This window comes from Solanum lycopersicum, chromosome 12 (assembly GCF_036512215.1).
Source record: "Solanum lycopersicum chromosome 12, SLM_r2.1".
In the NCBI taxonomy this organism is placed as follows: Eukaryota; Viridiplantae; Streptophyta; class Magnoliopsida; order Solanales; family Solanaceae; genus Solanum; species Solanum lycopersicum.
Genome location: NC_090811.1, coordinates 3,985,390 through 4,009,355, shown reverse-complemented (window position 1 = coordinate 4,009,355; position 23,966 = coordinate 3,985,390). Strand labels below are relative to the sequence as shown.

The 23,966-nt window shown below is 32.2% G+C and overlaps 4 protein-coding genes across 6 annotated transcripts; 1 reads left to right on the top strand and 3 right to left on the bottom strand.

Annotated features, from left to right (window-relative positions):
- Positions 1 to 4,206: 4,206 nt before the first annotated feature.
- Positions 4,207 to 5,157, top strand: LOC104644907 (RING-H2 finger protein ATL39-like). The gene is made up of 2 exons (XM_010315769.1): positions 4,207 to 4,233; positions 4,753 to 5,157. The coding sequence occupies exons 1-2, from the start codon at positions 4,207 to 4,209 to the stop codon at positions 5,155 to 5,157; spliced, it is 432 nt and encodes a 143-aa protein (XP_010314071.1).
- A 1,615-nt stretch (positions 5,158 to 6,772) lies between these two features.
- On the bottom strand, positions 6,773 to 8,370 carry LOC101253358 (transcription termination factor MTERF5, chloroplastic). The gene has a single exon (XM_010315548.4). The coding sequence runs from the start codon at positions 8,004 to 8,006 to the stop codon at positions 6,897 to 6,899; it is 1,110 nt and encodes a 369-aa protein (XP_010313850.1). The 5' UTR covers positions 8,007 to 8,370; the 3' UTR covers positions 6,773 to 6,896.
- A 90-nt stretch (positions 8,371 to 8,460) lies between these two features.
- Positions 8,461 to 10,838, bottom strand: LOC101253060 (uncharacterized). Its single transcript, NM_001346724.1, is given in 4 exon segments — positions 8,461 to 8,760; positions 9,139 to 9,379; positions 10,342 to 10,482; positions 10,551 to 10,838. Coding segments are annotated over 3 exon segments (519 nt in total). The 5' UTR covers positions 10,714 to 10,838; the 3' UTR covers positions 8,461 to 8,760; positions 9,139 to 9,164.
- Positions 10,839 to 13,697: 2,859 nt separating this feature from the next.
- On the bottom strand, positions 13,698 to 22,777 carry RPB2-2 (RNA polymerase II second largest subunit). 3 transcript variants are annotated; one of them, XR_011213067.1, is made up of 28 exons: positions 22,110 to 22,777; positions 21,085 to 21,306; positions 20,721 to 21,008; positions 20,427 to 20,624; positions 20,281 to 20,345; positions 20,115 to 20,201; positions 19,914 to 20,034; positions 19,788 to 19,832; positions 19,559 to 19,696; positions 19,402 to 19,474; positions 19,239 to 19,315; positions 19,044 to 19,151; positions 18,849 to 18,965; positions 18,580 to 18,735; positions 18,401 to 18,505; positions 18,080 to 18,205; positions 17,791 to 17,868; positions 17,608 to 17,703; positions 17,405 to 17,520; positions 17,254 to 17,323; positions 17,020 to 17,073; positions 16,785 to 16,928; positions 16,340 to 16,639; positions 15,636 to 16,058; positions 15,444 to 15,544; positions 14,326 to 14,502; positions 14,113 to 14,169; positions 13,779 to 14,012 (listed from the first exon to the last, which is right to left on the bottom strand). XR_011213067.1 is itself a non-coding variant. In XM_019211262.3 (27 exons), exons 1-27 carry the CDS (start codon positions 22,413 to 22,415, stop codon positions 13,922 to 13,924), a joined length of 3,918 nt encoding a protein of 1,305 aa, XP_019066807.1. In that variant the 5' UTR covers positions 22,416 to 22,777; the 3' UTR covers positions 13,698 to 13,921.
- Between the last annotated feature and the right edge of the window lie 1,189 nt (positions 22,778 to 23,966).

The window sequence follows — 23,966 nt, the reverse complement described above, 5'->3', positions numbered from 1 at the left end:
TATTTATTCATTGCTTAATTACATGCAAAAGAGTGATGATTTTAATTTCAATGAAAGCAACTTAGTAGAATTTTCCAAATCAAAAGAGAGAAATATTAAGATCAAAGTAGGAATCTAAATATATTGAAGTAACAAAGGATTGAGATAAGAATGAAGATTAGAAGCCAACAAAATATTTATGGGCTACCACATGAAAAACTGAGAAAATCCTTTCATTTATGTAAATTGGTCCTTAAATGTCCAAAATTGACTTGATAAGTTGTCAGAATGTACGTACAGCTTCCCTAACTCCTATTGAGGGTTTCGTAAGGGTTTCGATTAGAAATTGTTTATAAGTCATATAACTAAAATATTCATTGGCTAATACACATGAAAACTAGATAAATTGTCTGGTTTCTTTAAATTGGCCCAAAATGAACTCTAAAATTATTAAATTATATGTATTGCTCCCTTAATTCCCAGGGTTCCGTAAAGATTCCACAAAGAAACAATCTGAAAGTTATATCACCAAAATATTCATGGACAAATACAAACAAACTTAGAAGCTCACCTATTTCCTACGAAATGGCCCCTGAATGTCCAAAATGGACTCTAAAAATTATCAGATTGTATGTGTTGCTCTCCTAACTCCCTAAGAAGGGTTCCATAAAAATTTCTTAAAGAAATCGCCGAAAAATCATATTATAAAAATATTTATGAGCTAACACACACGAAAAAAATGACAATATCACCTATTTTTTTAAAAAAAAATTGACATGTTAATCCAGTTACGAAATTAATAGAGATGCACATAAAAAGAGCAAGTTGTTGGGCTTGATTGTCATAAAATACTCAGATGATGTGGGTGACATATTTAGTGAATCTCATGAATTGACTCGTGGATCATGGTGATATTGGGCTATGAAACTTAGTATGAGGAAAAGATTGTTGGGTGTAAGATTGATTTTCCAAATTTGAGAAGCTACATATATAAGGTGTAGGATCTCTTGAATTAGACTATTTCTCGAGTCTGATCTTAAAGGAAAAATTTCACATACGACAAATAGATTATACGAAATAGCACACTATAGGTATAGTTTATATAATTACATTTCATGAATATAGTTTAGTTTGCTATGAAGTATTAGTTTTGCATATAACTTCTCTTTTTTATAATATATACAATATTTATAACACCAGAACAACTGTTTTTCTCAATGTTCTTCATGTTTTGAAGGACAAGAAGATATACAATTGATTTGTATAGTATATAATTGAAAATTTGGAAAACAAATTATTTTTATTTTGTTCATTCTATTGGTTCACAATAATTTGTTTTTATTTATACAAGTAACAAGATTAGAGAAATCGCATATTAACAACTCTATTCTAATTTTTAGTTTGAAAAATTGAATGACACGATTTGTATTTGTGAAGTGTATATGATTCGACAACAAGGGTGTGCCTTAATTTGATATTTATTTTTGTAGTTTTATTGTATATATAAGTCATACGATTTGTATATTGTTTAATTGATACTATTGTATATATGTAAGTAATTACTATGTCAATTGTATATGATTTGATTAAAAAGGCGTGCTTTAATTTTATAATTTTTTTGGTGTAATCTAACCGTATATATAATAGTGTAAGGGTTGTAGATTGTTTAATTCATGCTATTGTATATAACTAACAATATATATAAATATCTATACACAATTGTGATTGGAGCAGATAATATACATATACTTCAAGCAATTTTTTATATAACTAACAAAATATACAAAATATCTATATATAATTGTGACTTAAGCACTTGATGCTATTTTGTATATAACTAACAAAATATACAAATATCTCAATACAAGTACCTTAAAACATTTTATTCTATTATCTTTTGCTTTAATAGTATCTAATATACATATATATATTCAATATTTATTTGTTTTTGACAAGTCATAAATAAATTAGAATAGTTTTTTAGAAATATATTCTTTAGGATCTTCTCTAGTTTTTAGTAATCCAATGACAAAAAAAATATATAAAAAATTTATATACATCTTTTTATGTAACGAACCTAGTATAGATTGCACACATTATTTATAATATAAGTTGATTAAAATGTGTTATTTGAAATATTAAAGTGCAGAAATATAACATGAAAATTTATAGTTGAATTTGAATGATAAACAAACATATCCAAACGATAAGTTTGTGTATTATATTATTTTCATAATTTTCACTGACTTCAAAGTGCATAATACGCTATAAAAAAATCATTATCCATAAAATCCATCTCAATCTATTGTTAAATAGTATGTAGCTAAAATTAACTATTTTCGTAATGTATAATATTATTTAATTTTAATTGTTAGCATCTTGATATAATTTTAATTTGTTTATATATACAGTAAAAATTTACGCTTATAGCTAACGTTAATTTATTTGAAATTAGGAAGTAGTGATTATTGTATTTATATATATCTCAACTCGATAGCAAAATACTGAAATATTGATTAAAATTAATTTTATATTTTAATAAAACATATAGGATGTTTTGCTATGGAGCTTTTGATTTAATTCATAATTAATATGGATAAAATGATAAATTTACTATGTTAATTATTGTTTTCTTTATAGGTGTGTCAATTCAAAACTGGACAAGCAATTAAAAACAAAGGGAGTATTAAATTAAAAAATATTAGAATATAATAATAAAGTTATTATAGTAGTTGTAGTTTGTTCTTGTGGTTATTTGTTCTTTGATTTATGTTATCGTTGGTCCATATTTTATATTTGTCTCTTGAAATCTATTTAATATATTTAGTTAAATTATTAATTTAATTAAAATCCATATATAACTTTAAAAAATTAAAATCATAAATTTATACATTTCAAAATTTTCCTTATAAAAATGTAGGACATTGTTGAATATTGAGCATCTCCCGAGCTTATTCTCAAAATTTTATTCAAAGTTTATGATAAGGAGTTGAAAACCACTCAATTTTATTCAAAGTTTATGACAAGGAGTTGAAAATTTTCTACACTATGTTTGATAGTAGAAAATTGTTTGTCGTGTTATATTTTTCGAAAGTTAATTTAACTAATTTTTGAAGTTAAATTAGATTAAATTAATTCGATATTTTAAACAAAAAATTAGATATTCTAAAACTATATGAAAAGTACTATAAATTGCAATTTTTTTTGCATATTAATATGATGAAAAAATAAATCTTAAAATGTTAGTCAAAATTTAATAGTTTGACTCTAAAAATAAAAACAATGACAAACAATACCGGACAGAGAAAATGTAATGATTTTGGGGATATGAGTATACGTGCATTATTTTCCTTGCCATGTACGAAGTTAAGAATCTTCAACATTCATCTGGCTTTTAGATTGACCATGACATTGATCACGTCAATTAATTAGATCGAGATTCGTGATTCAACTAATCTAGATTCATGTTATATAAAAACTATTTTCTATTTTGACTACACATTTTTGGAGTTAATGTAATCACAATTCATGACCTGACTAATTCAAATTCGTGTTACATAAGGATTATTAAGAAGAAAGTTTTTTTCATAGCTAGAGATCACATTCATTTCTAAAACTCAAAACATGCATATACATTTCAGTATAATATTATCGAGTTAGCTTATTTAAAAACCGAAAACCCATATATCAAAACGATGATACATAAAATTGAATCGAATCGACCGATGGTACAAACAACTTAGCTATTACCTAATATCTCACAAAACTACTAATGTGGTATCATGAAAGCAAACTTGAATGGTGTACAATCCCTTTCATTAGCTTGAGTCCAGAGGCGACAAATTGGAGAATTCAATTGGCTGAATTTAGACGGATTAAAATGGGTTGAAGGAGCAACTTTTATATATAACAAACATAAAATAGTCATATTTGTATGTTATAGTTATAGTTTACATAATTGTGTTCCACAACAAATTTTATGTTTGTCATGGAGCTTTTGATTTGTATAATTCGCTATAGACATTCGATTTTATACAAGTTGTGCAGTTTTGTATAAATTCATTTATACACTGTAAAATTGTATAAACAATTAATATTAATATAATTATAAGTGTATAAGACGAAAATATATATATTTATATTTATAGATACACTTCTCTATTTTAATATAAACTCAAACACATTTTATACAATTCATACCAAAATATATAAAAATGACTATCGAAAATGACGAATTGTATACCAAATCAGATGGCAAAACAAAAAGATATATACTGCAAATTACAATTAGAATGAATTATAATTATAACATTGAATTTAAATTAATAATTTGTTATTTCATACAAATTTACTGTTCGAAGTTACTTGGGGTCAAAATCCCTATAACATATCGCACCGTAAAAGCCCATTAAAATTTTGTGTTCCTTCAATTTGCAACATGAGATTGAAGAATTTGTTGGAAGAATACTTGAAAGTTTACCTTTTTTTGAATTTAAAAAAAATGTTTACTTACCATAATTAATTACGTAACATGGAAAAGAAGAAGAAGAAAAAATTCCCATATTCTGAAAATTACTACTAAATTTATATTTTAACCTAAAATATATATAATATTCATGACTTGTACATAAATTTTGAAATCAACAAGTTAAAACCAAACTATAAACCCTTGCCTCTTGTCTTCAAAACTCTTTGCTAGTTCCAAACTCATGTCAAACATAGTAATAATCGCGATTGTTTTAGCCATTCTTCTAGCTATATCTGTTCATAAAGATCATACGCGTGTTTCTTCAAGAAACATCAGCTCGTTATGTAGCAGCATCGAGAGCTCCTGGGGACAGAGCTCGCGAAGAAAGAGCTTGTGAAATATCAGCAGAGAGAGCTCAGTTTTATGCAGAAGCTCGTTACTGGGCAACAAAAGCAGTGACTCCACCAGGAACAAACAGTGAGTGTTGTATCTGTTTAGGAGAACAAGCCAACGCTGATGATGATGACACGACGACTCTTCCTACTTGCCATCATAGGTTTCATGCTACTTGTATTGTGTCATGGTTATTACTAGCAAAGAAAAACATATGCCCCTTCTGTCGTACTGGTATTAGTACCACTTTCATCAGATGCATACACTGGCACTATCGACATTTAATCAAGCCATCGTCACAGATTACAGTTACTTAAATTTCATTGTATCGTATCATTAAATCTGCAGCAAAGTTACTTTATTTATACTATTCAAGAGTTACTGTTTTCACTTTTCACTCATTTCCCTAAATTCAAGAGTACAGGAACTAAGGCACCTATCTAAACCTAATAAGGTTGCATAGGAATAAAGTTCAAATCTTTATTGAAGCACTTTTCTTCTATTTACTAATCTTGCATAATCGCGGTGAATCCAGAAACATCTTCACCCAACAATACGAAACAGATGCACTAACAAACCTCTATGCCCCGGATATGTCACTGATGATATGGAATCTACCAGCAATAGAACTGGAGATTCAATGTTCATCAAAGAAAAGCCAATCGTAAAGCAACACAAGGTTTAGGTTTGCTTCGATATAACTCTTCTTGCAGGGCGTTAGTAGCCAAACAATCACAACCCATCTTGATAAGATATCTGATTTCACCAGATGGACGAACAGAAACAACATATAAACCTAACAATGTCAGTCAAAACTGTTTCTCTTTCAGGTACTCCATGAAACTTCTTTAAGAACCAAACTTGGCACCTCATTTAGTTACCGAACTTCACACGTGTAAGAAAAAAACATCAATTGGGTTTCCATCTCAGTAGCTATTCAGAGCAAAGAATACCAACTTGGAGTCTTAGTTTCGAAAACTTTGAAAAATATCTTCAAATCCATCCACCCTAAACTGTTTCGGATTCAATAACAAGTCTCTCTAGATTGCTTTGAACTCAGGTACACATGAACCAAATCTTGCAAAAGCCTGATTAAGCTCCTCCCTTTCTTTAAAAACAACGAGAGTCACTCCCTCAAAATTTAACCTCCATTCTTTTCTCTATTATGATCAGCTAATAAATGAAGAAACACATTTAAAGTACGACGAGCATACACGTAAGCAATGGCTCTTCCTCTATAAACAAAGAAACACGATATAAAGCTTTAGTCAAAATCACTGGTTCTTCCTCTAGTAAGCAATCCCAAAATGCTCTCCAAACACAAGCATAAATTTCCCTCACAAAAAACCCCACTTAAACCTTCCCTAAAAAAGCATGACGAGAATTCATCAAATCCTATAGTCATTACACTCACCTTCTCTTTAGTAAAGCAAATCAGCTGAATTTCAGTGAGTCAAGCAACTTCGCATACAATTCATCAACAATCTTAACAAGCATACACGTAAAATAACTACAACCATCAACAATAGCTGTTTAATATGAACTTTTTGCCAAATGGGGTATGGTTAGAATCACAGAAATTATAGTTCTGTTCAAGTTCAAGTATTCCTCCTCTTGTGTGTATGGAGACCTTACCCCTACCTTGTGATGGTAGGGAGGTTGTTTACAATAGACGCTCGTTTCAAGGAAACCAGCACATATATCATCATGGTAATCTAGTAATCCTTGTAGCCATTAATTCACTTGCTTTCTACTTAGTAGAGAATGTGTGACCTCCCGTTTCGTGGTTTCTCATTTTTCAGAGCTAATGAACTAGGTATGCTATTGAGTTATCCAAATGCGAACTGAAAGCAAGAAGACATAAAGATATAAATGATTCTTGGAAACACCAGAAAACACAAGTAAGTAAGGTCCACTAGAAAGCAAAACAAGTTTGAAATGAAAACAATTCTTCAATGATGTTATTGCTTTAGCAGGACAAAAATGAATTTCGGACAACAATTTAAAACTTAGAAAGATCTCAGCACCTATAGTATCAAAACGTAAACTAAATCTGTTAAGGAGCCAGAGTTTTCTGGAGTGGTTCATACAGATCAGGTACCTGATCCTTGTAGGGCAGCACAAAAGTTTCTATGAACTTTTTCTCTTTTAAGCTCACAACAGTATAAAGAGCCACCTTTCTCCTCTCAAGCTTCTTTTCGTCCAAAATTTTCAAGACTTGCATCCGAGGTACGACCCTTTTTTCCATACTATATATCAAAATTGACGGATGAGAAGCTAAGTAAGCAGATTCAAAACCAAGCTCCTTCATAAAAAGACTCAATCCTTTCTGAATTTTAACCTCAGACAGAGCAATACAATAAGGCAACTTCCTAAACATGGTGAGTATATCATCATCCGACCATCCAAAACTCTTAAAAATCTCAAGCTTTTTTTCACACCTCGCCTTCTTTTGCGAGGCTAACGTATGAAATCCATAAGGAAACATAGACGAATCAAGCGAAAGTCGAAAATCCTTCTCTAGCCTATGCAACAAATCCTTAACCCACTCAGGCTTCTGTGTAATATACCTCGGATTTCTAAGCACAAGTTTTTGTATTGAATCATCAGAAACACCATAGTTTTTCAACAACAACAAATTAGTTCCCATCACATTCCGCCCACCAAACGAAAGCAACCAAGATGTTCTTTTTATAGCTTTAACAACATTTTCATCACTACCCAATGTTCTTCTAAGACAATTAATAGTAGGTTTCAAATGAGTAACTAAACCCCTTTCAACAATCGTTGAATCTTTAGCAATCACATTCACAAGATCCGACCCGGATAACCCGATATCCATCAAGCATTGAAATTTAGGTTTTAGGGTTTTGGAAACATCGTAAAATAGAAACTTGGGTGATGTTGAAACCAGTATTTTCATTTGGGTGTTGTCTAAACCAGTTTGTTTCAAGAAATTGAGTACTAAATCTGGATTTTTCTTTGAAAATTTCCATGAATTTACCTTCGTAGATGCTAATAATGCTTCTTCTTTGGAGAATCCGAGTGAATTGATCAGGTATTTCACGAAGAAATTGTTCCGAGTTGAGGTTGAGTAGAGATATTCAGAACTGAAACAGTGAAATCTTGATAAAGCTTCACATTTGCCTCTGAATCTGACGAGCATTTCGTTCACCCCTTTCTATCAACTTTGCGAAGAAGAGAAGAGAAATGTTTGGTTCACTGTATAAGGGGGTCAACTATAGTCTAATTATTTTATGAAAAAAAAAATGAGTTCTATTATTTGAAATAAGTTAAAATAGATGACTTTTTTATTCGAACTATTACTCTAAATGTTTGGTGAAATTTTTATAAGAAAATGAACATTGATAGTTGAAACGTGTTTGGTAATAATTTAGATATTGAGTGTCACTAATGAGAATCAAGGATGATATCGTTATCAATTTTTCATAGATGTTAATGTTGTGTGATCGACTCTATTTGAACTCAAATGTTATCGATATATTGCTGGCAACCTTTTCAACGCTAGTTGTATCCGAAAGAGGAACGTTGCTGTTCAATTGAGCGGTTAAAGCTACAAAATGGATTTTGGTACAAGATTGATTAGATGCAAGAAATTGTATACATTAACCTGAGTGACACATTAAACTACCATAACCTAAATGACACATAAAAATATGTACCTCGTTAACCTATTACAGTGTTATACTGTATACAATAGTCATCAACTGTCCAAATTTAAATGACAAATAAAACAAGCATAGTACCTACTTATCATATTACAAACGTAACACTCAACTAACTACCTAGAAAAACAAACAATCTCGAGTCTGATTAGCTAAGCAGCAGCACCGCTCACTATCAGACCAGAAAATCTTCATCTCACAAGCTTGCTTGGTTATATTTCTATCGTCGTCAGCCTGAAAAAGAAATGGAATCACACACAAATATATAGGAGAAGTGATATATGTTGGCGTTAGCATTATGCGCATAAGTTGTACGTAGCTAAATGGATGCATAGTCCTTTAAGACATGACATGCTCAACTCTCAAAAGTAGAATTGCAGATTAGACAACAAAACTTGCTAACTGCCGAGAGTTTCTGTAACGGGCTACCATCATTCTCATCCAGATGATCAGCACAAGGGAAAGATATTGATCCAAGTCTCTAACCAAAGCATAGAGTACATGACAGATGAAATAACAGTGGCTCCACACTGGGGGGTTGTCGGGTTCTTATGGGTGCATTAATTACAATACAAATAATGCATTGGAAGTTGGATGAGAGAAATTACAGACCTGAGGACGTAAGGCGCAAATAAAAGTCAGCAGTTTTGATAGATCATGTGCTTCACAGTCTCTCTACGCACCCGAGTACGGGTGACCATAGGGCTCTTGTTATGAGGAAAATCATCTATGCGGTGATCTTTGCTAACCACAGTAACTGTTTTCCTACCAGCTTCATCCGCTTTTCCAGTAGCTCCTTTTAGCACATCAGCAGATCTCTTTTTCTCCACCTCTTCTTGAATAGGAACTGATCCTAGAGTACAGGAAAAAGGAAAAAAGAATAGCCATGGATTGAGAACGAAGAGCTGCAATTCGATTTAGGTGGGACAAAATAACCCCACATAGACAAACACAAAACAAAAAAATACATATAGTGTGTGTGCTGCTCGCAGCAAGCATTGTATTTCATACCAATCATCTCAACTTGCAACTTGTCAAAACATATATTTATAAACCTGATAAAATATACATCCATATTTAAAAATGACATGTACTTTTTATCTTTCAAAAATCTTAAATCTTATTTTGTTTCCGTTACCTCATTAGCATTAATAAAGTGAATCCTAGGCCTCCCTTGCTTGTACTCTTCATGCTTCCCTAAAAACTGACCCCTGCCTAGCAGAGTCGGGAAAAAAGCCATCAGCTTGAGTCCTATTTATCTCCAATCTTAACAAAAGAAAACCATTGGTCTTTCACCACTTTGTTCTCAACTCTTCTCACCTCCTATTCAAGACAAACTACCTTTAGGTATGAGCCTCTTTTCCTTCTACCTAGCTCCCCCAAAACAACATTCCACTTGCATATGGAAAGCATATATAGCTCACATTCCTTCTACACCAAAATTCCATTTCAAGTAACACAAGTTCATTATACACTTGAAGTGAGCTTAGGTTTGCCTGACCATCCATAGTATTGGACTCACGAGTTGGTACTTTCTTATATTATCAATCTTACATACTAGCTCAACGCACGAACATGCCATTCATAAAAGTCTTACCTATATAAGTAGGTACGCTAAGTTTATATATTATCTTACATACAATTCGTGTATATAGTAGCTTATATGTTGTAGGACGGTTACTGGAATTGACAGGGCATGAGCACGAAATTGAACCCCTGCCGCAGCCAAATCACACTATTCCCTTTCCCCTTTGTTAACACCCCCAAATGCAATACAATAGATCATATATTTGTAAACTAAAGCTTAAATTATACCTTTAGATACATGAACCATATCCCAGGGCTGAGAAATAAGCAAAGGAGCATACATATAGTCATCAGCCATCAAATAATCCCCAATTTTACTAACCAATTTCTCATCCTTCCCTTCCAAGGGTTTACTATCTTCCTCAATTCCTGAAAAAACCGAAACAAAAATCCATTAAATCAAATCAATTAATCAAAGGAAGAAGAGAATAACTTACCGGAGGAGAAACTGGAAGAACATAAAGGCGCAAACATGAAAGTATCAGATTTGAGATAATCGATAACTTTGTTGAAAAATTGCTTCCGTTTGGTGGTAGTGTGTTTCTTCATAGGTTTCTTCTTCAAGTGTACTGCTGTGAGAAACGTTGATTCCTTGCCCATTTTTGCGTAAATTTTGAAAGAGATTTGCCGGAAAAAGGGGTATACAAGGAGGAGTAATATCGCCGGTGGAAGTTTAGGCGGTTAGGGAGGTGAAGGCAGACACTTGGCAATTAACAGAGAAGCCATCTGGCCAAATGGAAGGTTAAAAATTTCTTTTCTTTTTCTACTATAGTATTAGAATAAATTAAATTGTACAAAAATGAAATTAAAATACTAAAAGTGAATTGAATTCGCTTTTGGTTTAATTATTATTATTGAGCCTGTTCAAGTCTCATGGATTTTATGTATATGTTAAAATTAAAAAGGTAACGGAAGAACTAGACGGAACGTTAATACAACAGGGTTATCAAAATACGCTAATTTATTACAAGTAGAGAATTTAATAAGTCTAGTAGAAGTAGCGTTAGGAGCGTACATGATTGGGTTAGTTCGAGTTTTTCAAATATCAAACAAAATTATTTGTGTTACACTTTGAATTTATAAATTAACCAAATCAATAAAACTCGGGTTTTCTCAATAAAGTATTCATACAAACATATTATTACTTGTATTTTAAATATTTCTTTAGTCCTAAAATGCAGCTATCTAGATTATTTCTCAAGAAAATAACAAAAAAATATTTATATGATTAATAACACTAAAATATTCAATAAAAAATAATAATACACAAAACAAATATTGCAAAATAAAATAAAATTCTGGTAATAAAATATTATAAATTAATAAGTTATAATGAAATTGATCATAGCTTAAAGTATTATATCACGCTAAAATGAGTTTAGTAAGTATTAGTTACATGACTAAATATTAAAAAAAAAAGTAAATTAGATCATGTATTTTAATTGTCTAAATCAATGTAAAACTAAAAAATAAATATTCAATATTATTGTCATTCTTAGTGTTATAATTGATTTTCTTTTTATATTAGTATTAATTTAATTTTTACTTAAACTTTATTATAATTACCAACATGGACGATAACTAATTAAGAATTCTAACTTCCAAACATGAAAAAAGAACATTAAAAGATAAAACTATAAAAATATATAAGAGATATTTAAAAATTATATCAAAGTAAATATTTTTACGTATAAAATAAAATCTTTTTATATAGCAGTAGTTAGTTTTAAATGTTTGTGTACAAAAATTGCAAGTTGGTCATTCATTTTGACAGCTTTCAGCTATGATATTTTTGTAAGATTAAAATTATGTTAGGAGACAGCCATACTAACTAGATTATATTTCATAAAATAAAATTTACAAAATATTCATTGCAAGACAAATGGTATCTCACTATATAAAAGAAAGAAAATTGTTTGTGCTTTGAGTTCACAATATACAGAAGGACCATATTATGTTCTTAACACTTAATTATTATAATTGCAATTAAATATTACTTGGAAAATAAATGCAAAAAATAAAAGACACCGATTCAAATGCCAAAAATGTAAAAGTCCTCATTGTAACACACATATAGAGGAAAACACTCAAAAAGATATTATGATGACAAAGTACTAATCCCTCCATTTAAAAAAAAAATATTTAGTTTAACTTGATACGGAGTTTAAAAGAATAAAAAAGACTTTTAATTATGTGCTTCTAAATTAAAATTATATTAAATGTATAAAATTGTCTCTTAATCTTTTAGCCTTAAATATGTCATGTAGAAAATTATTACCAAAAACAAAAAAAAATCATTCTTTTTTAAGCAAACTAAAAAAAAAAATCTTTTTTTTAAAACAAAAGAAGTATAAGAATATACCTTTATTTTGTAATAGAATTTTAAAGAAAAATGTTCACTTAAGCCTAGAAATGTAAAGCAAAAAAAATCAAAATAACGATAAGGTTGATTTAGTTGGTGTATGTGATATCATATTAAGAAGTTCAGACATCAATTTCTCGTGTTAACGTCTTTTTAGTTAAGTTCGTCATATAAGACTTGCTTAGTGTCATTATATTTTTTAATACACACCAAAAAAAATAGCCACAACAAAGTCCTCTTAGGTTGAACAAAAAGGAATAAATTATGATTCCACATTTTAAAAAAAATATATTTTTTTGTATATTCAATTCATTTGCATCACCAATTTCTTTTTCTATGTTCCCAACAATTTTAGGGAATAGGGAAAGTTACACATAAATTAAGATTAATGAGAAGTGCAATCAACCGTCCATTAACTCGTCCTTATTTAATTAGTTCAACTAAAACAGTCACAGAATTTTAAGAGACTTATTATAATTACCTATATATACACAAAACCCTTTCTAATTCTTCATCATATATTATTAATAATCTAAATTAAATTGTGAGAAAAATTAGAAACAAAAATGCCATCTGGTTCAAAAAAGAGGAGAGCTGCCAAGAGGAAGAAGGAAGCAAAACAAAATGAAGGTAATTTTGTTCTTTTCAAAAATTTAATTATCTCATCTTTAATATAAATGATCCAAACATAAAATATTAGGTCATGTAGACTAAAATATAATGTTATACTATATATAAATGTATTAACTTTTATAATAGTGTATTTATACATTCATGGAGTGTAACTTCCCCAATAATTCATTCATAACATTAGTAAATTTTTGAATATGCACTACGATTCTCCACTATGTTTTTACGATATGAAAATAGTTAATACCGTCCCTATTATATGAACATGATTATGAATCTTAACTTGACGTGAAGTAAATAAACAATAAAGATTTTGAGTAACTCTTGCAACAAATTCTACTTGAAGTTATTATTATTATTTTTTCCATGCAGAGTTTACTACAGTTTCTGTTGTCAAAATGACTATACCAGTTGAAGAATTGGCTAAAGGAGCTGTTTGGCATGAATCAACTTCTGTTGACAAGAAAATTGACAAAGGCAAGAATATAATAGTAGAAGTTCCTAATGAATTTAAGGCACAGGCAAAAGAAACTGATGGTACATTTTCTTATCTGTTCTAATTTTACCAACTTAAATAGAGTCTTCCAACATATTTTTTTTTTTTTAATTACTGTTTATTTTTTTCATGTTTTGTTAATAACAGTTTCTATGGAATTGGTTGAGTTGAATGAAGTCAAGAACACAATTGATGAAGTTTTTGATAATGTGACCTTGTTGGATGTTACATCTAATGAGGATATTTTAGTGTCAAATGATGTACCTGTTTTGTCTACGAATACTTGTTTCATAATGGAGAACGTTGAATCTAGTGGAATTTCACAAGAACATGAATCTTCTGGAGTGGAAACTGAACAATTGACTAATGCAGTTGAACACAAGTTTGAGCTGTTTTCTGATGATGTGATGGCTGATGAAATTATTGAAAGGTATCATCATCTATTTTTTCATAATGATAATTACAATATTGGAATATCGTAAAAGACGAGGATTCTTTTTTAGGGATGTACCTGGTGTGGCGACTGATGTCCAAGTATTGGAAGCAAATGAAGTTGATACTGATGATTCTGTGATGGAGAATGTTGATGAAGGAAATGAAGAGTCTTTGTTGAATGTTGATATAAATGATCAAGATAAAGAAATTTCGAAAGATGTAACGTTTGCGTCTCAGAATTCTAGGTGCGTTGTTGATAGTGTAGAGTTGAGTGAATCTGTTGTTGTACCTGAGATGATGATAGACACTGCACCATTAGTCTCTGTGAACGTGATGTCCAAGGAGAGTATTAAGGAAGAAGAAAACAGTGGCATGATCCATGGTCAATCTACTGATGCAGTTGAAGAAGAAAACAATGGTCTGTCCCCTCAATCATCAAATGAACTTCTAAAGCCAAATGCTGCATCTGCTGAAAGAATTGGATTAGCAGACTCCAATGAAACAGGAACAGTTTCTCCATCCAACCCCAACGAATTACTGGATGTGCCCCAAGTAACAGTTCCACGAGAAACTGAGGATCAAGTTTACTTTGCTTGTCCTAAGGTACATTTGCTTTTTTGTGTGTTTTATTTGGTAGCAGTTTTTTGATAGGATTGTTAATTGTACTTGAGGATGTAGGCTTGTTATACTAATATTCTGTTAATTTTGCAGCACTGCAATGCTGAATGCAGTTTTTCTCAGTTGTTAAGAGATGAATTGTTGGAAAATGTGGAGGAGCTTAAGGTAGCAATTCGTAGTCTTAAAGAAGATATTGAGAAGACACTGGATAAGCTGGATTCTATTTCATATTGAGCAAGCTGTTGATCAAGTTGTTAATGTTCATGTTCTAGTCTTATTTTGCTGTTAATCTTATGGTTATCCTTCTGTTTACTGTTTTAGTAATGCATTGAGTTTCGTATGAGTGGATACTTCTCTTTTTTTCTGTCTTAATTTTAATTATGACCTTTAAGATAACAACTCTTCATCAGACAATTTGAAAAAACGTGCTAATCTGGAGATAACCAAACGAATAGTCTCTAAAAAGTAAAGTTAATATGAGTTCACTTGGTGCTGTTTAAAATCAGGTCAATGTATAATCAAAAAATATTTTGAAAAATAGTAAAACATGTCAAAACAGCACCTAAGTTTATTAGCTCTGGATAATGTCTGATAAAATAAAGTTAGATTATCCAGGTTAACTAATGTTTGTTTACCATTCGAAAGAGACTTGTGCAACTGCTTATCAGACTCCAAACTCTTTCCAACAGTTCGCTAATGCCATGGTGGGAAAATATTTAGTTAAGTAGATATGTGATGACCAAGTGCAGAACCGGAGTCTGAAACAAGTTGTACTGTCAGGATGCTTACTTTCGATTTGATGGTTTCAGTTCCTTTGTAAGCATTCTTGGGGCAATTGCCATTGACATGAGCTCTTGAATCAGAAGCTTGCAGGCATAGGGAATATACACCTACACATTCAGAAAATGTTTCAAGTTTTACGATCTTTAACAATATGGATATTGCAGTTTAACAAGTGGTGCAGGAAGAGGAGGATTGTACCTGAACATTGTCAGTTTTATTCCTACAAGATCTGCACTCGAATGACATCTTTTTCAGATTTGCAATAGCCATTAAACCACATTGCTGGCATACATGAACTCTGTAAGCATCACTTTGATCAAACAGTCTCTCTTTAAGGAAGTGTGCAGCTCCATGAGCTATCATACAGTCACGTTCCATCTCCCCAAATCGTAGTCCTCCATCACGAGATCTCCCTTCAGCAGGCTGTCTAGTGAGAATCTGCACAGGACCACGGCCACGAGAATGAATCTTATCATCCACCATGTGCTTCAGTCTCTGGTAGTAAGTTGGCCCCAAGAATATCATTGCAGGCAGTACACGACCTGTATGACCATTATACATTCTCTCAAAACCACGCATCTGATAGCCACAATTGTGTAGAGTTCTGCTGATACTATCCACCTGAAAGTACTGAATGGTTAATTCATATTCAATTTACACAAAATAATCAAAAAACTTCCAAGTGATTGACATCTCATATTCGTGAATTAGTATTAACCATTAATAGCATTTGATAAACCAGTATTTCAGGAACCTCTTTGTACATTTTTTCATCTTGAAATGTATCAACTCAGAGACAGTTTTTGTCTCATTTATTATAGAAATCTGACGACTTGTATTGTCTTAATTGCTTTTACAATTATATGAATCTTTGTTTTCCAGAAGAGACTTTGTGAACTTACAGTAACATCAGTAAAAGGGGTAGCATCTCCTTCCTTTCCAATGTGAGCAGCAACCTTCCCCATGATGCACTCAACTAGCTGACCTATTGTCATACGAGAAGGGATAGCATGAGGATTCACAATGATATCTGGGGTGATGCCTTCAGCGGACCATGGCATGTCTTCTTGTGTATAAGTCATTCCAATGGTTCCTTTTTGTCCATGCCGGCTGCTGAATTTGTCTCCAATCTGTGGAATTCTGACAGATCTCATCCTTATTTTGACAAATCTCAATCCATCTGCATTTGTTGTCAAAAGAACCTATAGAAAGCAAGGAAACAACTTATCAACAAGACAGTTAACAAATGAAATGGCCAACAAGAAATGCGAAATTCTCTTTTAGAGATGAGTTCCCCTAATTATGGAGGACATAGGAAATTGACGCACAAATAACTAGCAAGAGCACCTGATCCACAATTCCAGTTTCACTATGTCGTAGACTGGTACTATGGTCTTTGCGCGTGTATCTTGCAGATTGTCCTTGAGCCTCATCTTGAGAAATAGGTGTGGTCTTTCCAATTATGACATCATCACCAGAAACTCTTGTTCCCTGGCATCAGTAAGAACTTACCAGAGATTAAAATTCCAAGCACATATTAGTGAAGCAGAATGATAAATTCGTGTATGTTCGCGATACTAACAGGAGGTGCAAATCCATCATCTTCTAATTTATCGTAATTTCCATGTCGCATTCCCTGCAAGAAATAATAAACATAATCCAATATTATAAAAGTAGAAAATAGATTTACTCTTATAAAAAACATACCAATTATATTTATTGTTTATTTCTTTTATTCGTTTGTCCTAAATAATGTCCTTAGAACGAGGGATGGTGGGGATGGGGAGGAAGAGAGTGACCAAAATAAAGAACCAACCATGGTATGTTCTCTATCAGGACGCCCAAAATCCTCTTTAACAAGCGTTCCCATCTTTTTCTCTTCATCCCTATTGATGGTAAAGAAAGACAGGAGCTTGATCAGAGGAAGAAACAGCAGACCATATGAAGTAGAAATGAAACTTACATACCTATATGAACGGAAAAATAGAGAGCGGAATAAGCCACGGTCAATTGAAGATTGATTCATGATGACAGAATCTTCTTGGTTATAGCCAGAATAACAGGTAATGGCAACAATGGCATTCTTTTGCAAATCCAACAGGAAAAGATTATTGACTATAAAGCAAGAAAGTTAAGAATGAAAACAAGCAATAAGCTGGTGATTAATTACAATGCCAGCTGGAAGCTGTCTGAAATGCAAATGCTCCATAGCTCGCGTAGTAACAAGAGGCTTTTGTGGATAATACAGTACATAGGCCAATGTATCCTGTTATTTAAATCATAAATAGTCATGAACGCGAATACTTAATACTGAACAAATGAAAGCTCGCAGCATAGAGAAAACCTAGCCTACCATCCGAAATTGGTAATTGGTGACATAAATCCCCATTGCTTGCTTTCCCATAGCTGATTGATATGTGTTACGAGGGGACTGCAACATGTCAAAATTAAATACAATAAAGCAGAAGCCAATGGAAGGGTTTAATAGAGGAAAACAGATACTATTTGAGAAGGAATGTAGATCAAGATGGTGTACAGACTCGACTTAACATATAATTATGTATCGAAGACATACCATAAATACAGTAACTTATTTTTTTATCAAATGTACCCGAAGGGACTCACAAAACATATTGATTCACCTGATTATGATCTGGAAATGGTATGATTGAAGCGCACACTCCCAATATCAAAGATGGATGGATTTCACAGTGTGTGTAGGTCTCAGCATAAGCCTCATCTGGGTTCACCCTTGAATTTGTAAGATCCTAAAACATTAAACATGAAAATTGTTTTATAGAAATTCTGAGTCTGAGAACACTAACTCTATCACTTCCTGATTTAGAAGAACCTAAACTCAAGATATGGATGATTAAGCTTCAACGAAGAAGGGCAGCAACAAATTTTTGGTCAGTACTAGGAATAATACATTGTATAGCTAGGTGTAGTTCATGAATTCTTACATTTATGGTCATTGCGATCATTGTAGTCTCTTCCTCCTCAGTATCAACATACTCAATAAATCCTTTCGCCACAAGATCATGCCAGCCAGAATCTTCAGATGACTCCTGAAATCAGCACAAGCAAGATCAATGGGACTGAATAATTATAGAATGTAACAATCTTGCTAAACAGTATATACCCTCATTTGCAGTGCGATAATATCATTCTTCTTTATTCTCAATCTCTTTTTATCCACTATGAATAACGGCCTACTACAACGTCCATAATCTGTATACAGGCGCAGTTCCTTCAGATTTATATTTCGGACAACTCCAACTTCAGTATTAACATCAACCTAAAAGAGAACAAATGTCAAATTTCTCATAACTCAAATATCTAAAACTTGCAGGAACAAACAATCGAGAGTATGTAAATCAGAAAGATAAGAAATTAATGTGGTAATATAACCTGTCTCCTCAGCTGTCTCAGTGTCCTAACCAACAGATCTGGATTACGATGAATGCCAACCCAACAACCATTTACAAAAATCTTGGTAGATTGGGGAATAACCGCAGGAGATATTTCCTAAAGTTAAAGAGTATCAGAACTTGTCACAAAATTTAAAACATTGAGAGCCATGAGCATCTTCCATGAATTGCACACCTCAAAATTTTCTGTACTCCACTCTTCTAGAAACTCCAAAATTGGATTTGCTGCTGATCCTACTGTTATATACACCATTAAAGCAAGGTTCTTTACCAGTCCACATGCCTAATATATCAGCAGCAGAAGAAATGTTATAATATTCATAAGATCATGCAAACTTAATCAATAAATGAGTGTCGTGTATTATGTTACTTGTCCTTCGGGCGTTTCTGCTGGACACATCATTCCCCAGTGAGAATTATGAAGCTGTCTAGGTTTTGCCAATTTACCTGGTTACCAAGGTATAAGACACTGATAACAAAGAAACTACTGAAAGGAACAAATGAAGTCAATTCTAAGAGCAAGAGAAAATTACCCTCCCGCCCTATCGGTGAGTTCAATCTACGCAAGTGAGAAAGAGTAGATGCAAATGTCAAACGATTCAAAACCTGTGTAAGCATATGGATACAATAATGAAACAAGAGAAAACGATGAAAAAGAAATTAAAGTATATACAAGTAGTATTAGCTCACCTGTGAAACTCCTGCCCTGGTACCAGCAGCATTTGCTTGTCCCCAGTTCCCCGTAGCAAGAGAATACTTAAGTCCACTTGTAATTGTTTTTGCTTTAATGGCAAATTGCAAATTCACATCCTTTCCACCGTCAACACACTGGATCGTGCACAAACGTAGATTGCTTTATTTAACAGAAGCTCCATATATGCAAATAGATAGAGCACAAAAAAGGAGCTAAGATAGTAACCTTTTGAACATAGGATCTCACATCCCTTGTTAGCTTCCTGAATAGCTGCATAAATATCAACATTTATTATAAGTAGGAACTTCTCCTTATTTTGTCGAACCAAAACATTTACAACAAACTGCAGACCATTCGGAATAAGCCACCAAGTAAAGGGCCAGCAAGATCCAGTCTTTTGTTAGCATAATGATCCCTATCATCTTCAGGCCTCCGTCCCAATACACAGAGTAAAAGACGATGGATGATGTAGCTGGTAAAAAAGAATGCAACTATCTTTCATTAGTTATTTGACAATTTTTGCAAATTCCAAATCGAGGATCATTGTCTCACCCAAAATAGTAGGCTTTCTTAGTTTCACAATATTCTCTAGTACCAACATGCGGAAGCATTTCTCTTTGGAGAATCTCTTTGGCATACCTACAATACAGATGAACAGTTCTTCTAAGAAACCGAGAAACACAAAAGCTTCAGCACTGAATATCAAGTATTTCCCAACTTGATTCTCTTTTCTCTTGTGAAACCAACAGTAGATCCTCTTTTGCCAATATAGTCAAGTGCCACCTACCAAAATTTATAAGATAAATAGTTTAGTTAAAATAACAAGATAATATGACAAGAACTCAACAAAACTAGAACACCCACCTGCTGATTTTGAATCACGAAAGCTTCTTCCAAGGAAGGGCGAAGTAATTCCATCATCTGAGTGTCAGCAAAATCATAACAAATATGCGCCAATATATCCTTGTCAGCGACAAATCCTAATGCCCTGAAGACTACTATAATTGGAATTTCAGTCCGTATGTATGGAAGAGTGGCACGAATATACTGGCCATACGCCCCCTGTCACAAAGCAGAGAAAGTTCCTTAAGAACTAATGCAAATTGAATTATGGCAACAAGTACATAACTATTCTTGAAATAAGTTAAGTTTTACAACCTTAGAATTAGACCTAGAAAGCATCCTAACAAACATGCCACTAGGTGCCTTGTTTTGGCCCTCGGATATAGACCGAACTTCTGCCACATAAGCATACTTGTTTGGTTGTCTTTTCTTGAATACATAAACATGATTACTGCTCATTTTTTCCTGTGCAATCAGAACTTTCTCACTCCCATTGACTATGAAGTATCCACCTTGATCATACGGGCACTCTCCCAACTCTGTTAAATCTTTCTCCGACAGGTTATACAAGCTGCAGTAGCTTGACCGAAGCATTATAGGAACCTGAAATTCAAAGCATTAAGGGATCCCCAAATAAAAAATATTAATACTATCAGTTGATGTATCCACATTTCGCTACCTTTCCAATGAAAACTTTGGTAAATTCCTGATTTTCTGTCACTTCTTCATAGTCATGACCTTTCTTTATTACTTCCTTCTTCACATCAACATATAGCGGGGAAGAGTATGTCAAGTTTCTTAACCTTGCGGCCTTTGGAAACAAAGTATTAGTCTCTCCATCAGACTCTGTCATCATAGGTCTACTCAAGTATATCTGAGTAAACTTGATCTTGTAGATCGTCTGCAAAATTAGAACCAAAAACACTTAAATCATCATTTTAACATCAAAGAGTAATACGAGAGATTCTGCTAAAATTTACAGAATTATAACATGGTGAGAAAACAGAAAGTAATTTTTAAAATTTATTACCATTCATGAGTGCCTATCCAGATCAAAATTTGGAAAAGAAAAGTATATACAGGTAAAGTGAAAGAGTAATTTGTTTCTTTACTCTCCTCATTTCATCCTTTCCAATTTAATATATTACGTCCTAGCATAAATTAATAATGGAAGCAAACAGTACGCATACGCAATACCAATTAACCAAGGACTTATTGTTAATGCTAACACACTTGCATTTGATCCAGTAATTGACACGAGCTTTCTATGTTAGTAGACCTTGTATGATAGTGCAATGATAGGTATAATCTAGGTGTAGCGAGGAATGAAATGTAGCTAAAAATCACTTAATCTACCACAACTAGCTTGAGGTTCAGGGGCTGCTGTTGTATCACAAAATTAAATGCAACCTAAATGTCATATACCAATATTCACGATTCGATTTCAGTTGTTTAGAACAAATTAATCAATTCGATGAAGCTGTCATTCTCTAATTTGTGTATAGAGATGCAACTTAACAAACATTAAGCAGAGTCATACTACAAATCCAATAACAACAGTGTACTCAGTGTAATGCATAACTTAAGCACAAGTGATAATTGAAATCAAAGAACAAGAAACTACAAGAATACTGCTAATGCTACTGATAAGAAACCACACTACATTGCAAAATAAGCACCATTAAGAAATGAGAACAAAAAAACCTCAACGAAATCAGGTTGACGACTAGGATTATGCTGAGATTCAGGTCGAATTTCAATATCAGCAGTTTCATCAACAATTTCCTGCATTGTATTCTGTATAAACTCATCAAACGAATCCAATTGTTGCCTCACAAGTCCTTTTTCTTCAAAATATGAACTAATAACAGCCCATGCATCGTCCTGAGTTATCTCCCGTGACTCATCTTCATCTTCATCTTCATCAACATCACCTCTTCCTTCTCCTCCTTCGTCTTCTACTTGCACCATATCTCTATCATCAACATATTCATTATCTCCATACATCATAATTCCAGTATAATTTCAACAAACAGAGAATCTAAATTTTGTTTCTAATTGCTCAATTAATTCTTATAATTCATCAATTATTCTCCGGTTAACGTTTTGGGGAAATTAAACCCTAATACTTGACGAAAACTTGTCCGATTTACGTAGAATTTGAGTTTCAGGTAAAATACTCCATTGTTGATCGATTCGCCGAGAAAATGCAGAAGTGAAACTGAGAGTTTTCAGAATTTAGGTTTTTCAATTTTTGCGGAGAAGAAGAAGAAGATAGAGTTAGTTATAAGGTCAGAGAAATAGTGCTATTGCTATGGAGGATTCATAGGAGAAAAAAAGTAGTGTAAGTCTGTTACGCAGCAAAAATGTATAATGAAACAAACTTATATCTCTATATATATAGTTATGCTTATATCTCTATATATAGTTATGCTTATGCATAGTGTTTATTCACATCAAATAAGTGAGTGACACGTGTTTTTTAAAATTTTATTGTTGGGTAAAATTTTAGGCTTAATTTCGGCGTGAATTGTTAGTTTCGTTCTTAAACTATTGATCGTCTGAAAAACGCCTCTTAACTTGATTGGTTGAACTTAAATACATATCCAATCTTGCAATACAAGTGAAATACAGATCTAAATTCTAGCTAAATTTTGAGGTGTTTTTAATATTTCTCTCGGTTTTTTAGTTAGAGTTTCATGTTTCTACAAGAGTTTGAGAGCGCTTAATATATCATGTGACAGATTGAGGATGTATTTAAGTATGATTAATTATGTAGAAGAGTGTTTTTAAACGGTCATTAATTCGAAGATAAAACTAATAATTTGTCTTAAGTTTAGAAGCATTTTCAATATATCTCTCTAATATAATTTAATCTAAACATCTTAATTTTGAAATTCTTTTACCTATCTTATGTACTTGTGATTTATTTTCAAAATCATCACTTTGACCATAATTGGATTTTTATAAAATCATTTCCTCCATCTCAATTTATTTGATTTATTTGATGTACTTTGAGTCCATAAAAAAATTTAAAAATATACGAACACTTTGCACTATTATAAAACTATCCTTAAAAAAAGAGTAGATTATTATGGTCATTTTGTCAAAACAATAGTCTAATATGAATAAAATGTTTGATAGTATTATTAAATTTCTAGTTCTTCCATCATTGTGTATTCTACACATGGTTTCAAAATTCATTTCTCTAGTTTACTTCTGGTAAAACTCAAATCAAATATTGCAAATCAAATACAATTAATTGTAGATTCAAGGACAAATGCACCATTGGTCTAGTGGTAGAATATCACCCTGACATAGTACATGTATATCTGCATTCTTTTTTTTTTTTAATCGATTTATATATTTTTTATATTTGAACTCTTTAGTGAAATTTTATGTATTGTAAAATTAATTAGTTGAATATTGCTTTGTTTATGTGCTCTATCTAGAATCGATCATGTTAGAAATCTTGAGGTACATCAGTTGATTGTCTTCGAAGCCTCCCAAAAACATATTAATCTGAGTGAGCGTAATGTTTATGTTTACTTCTTCATATTT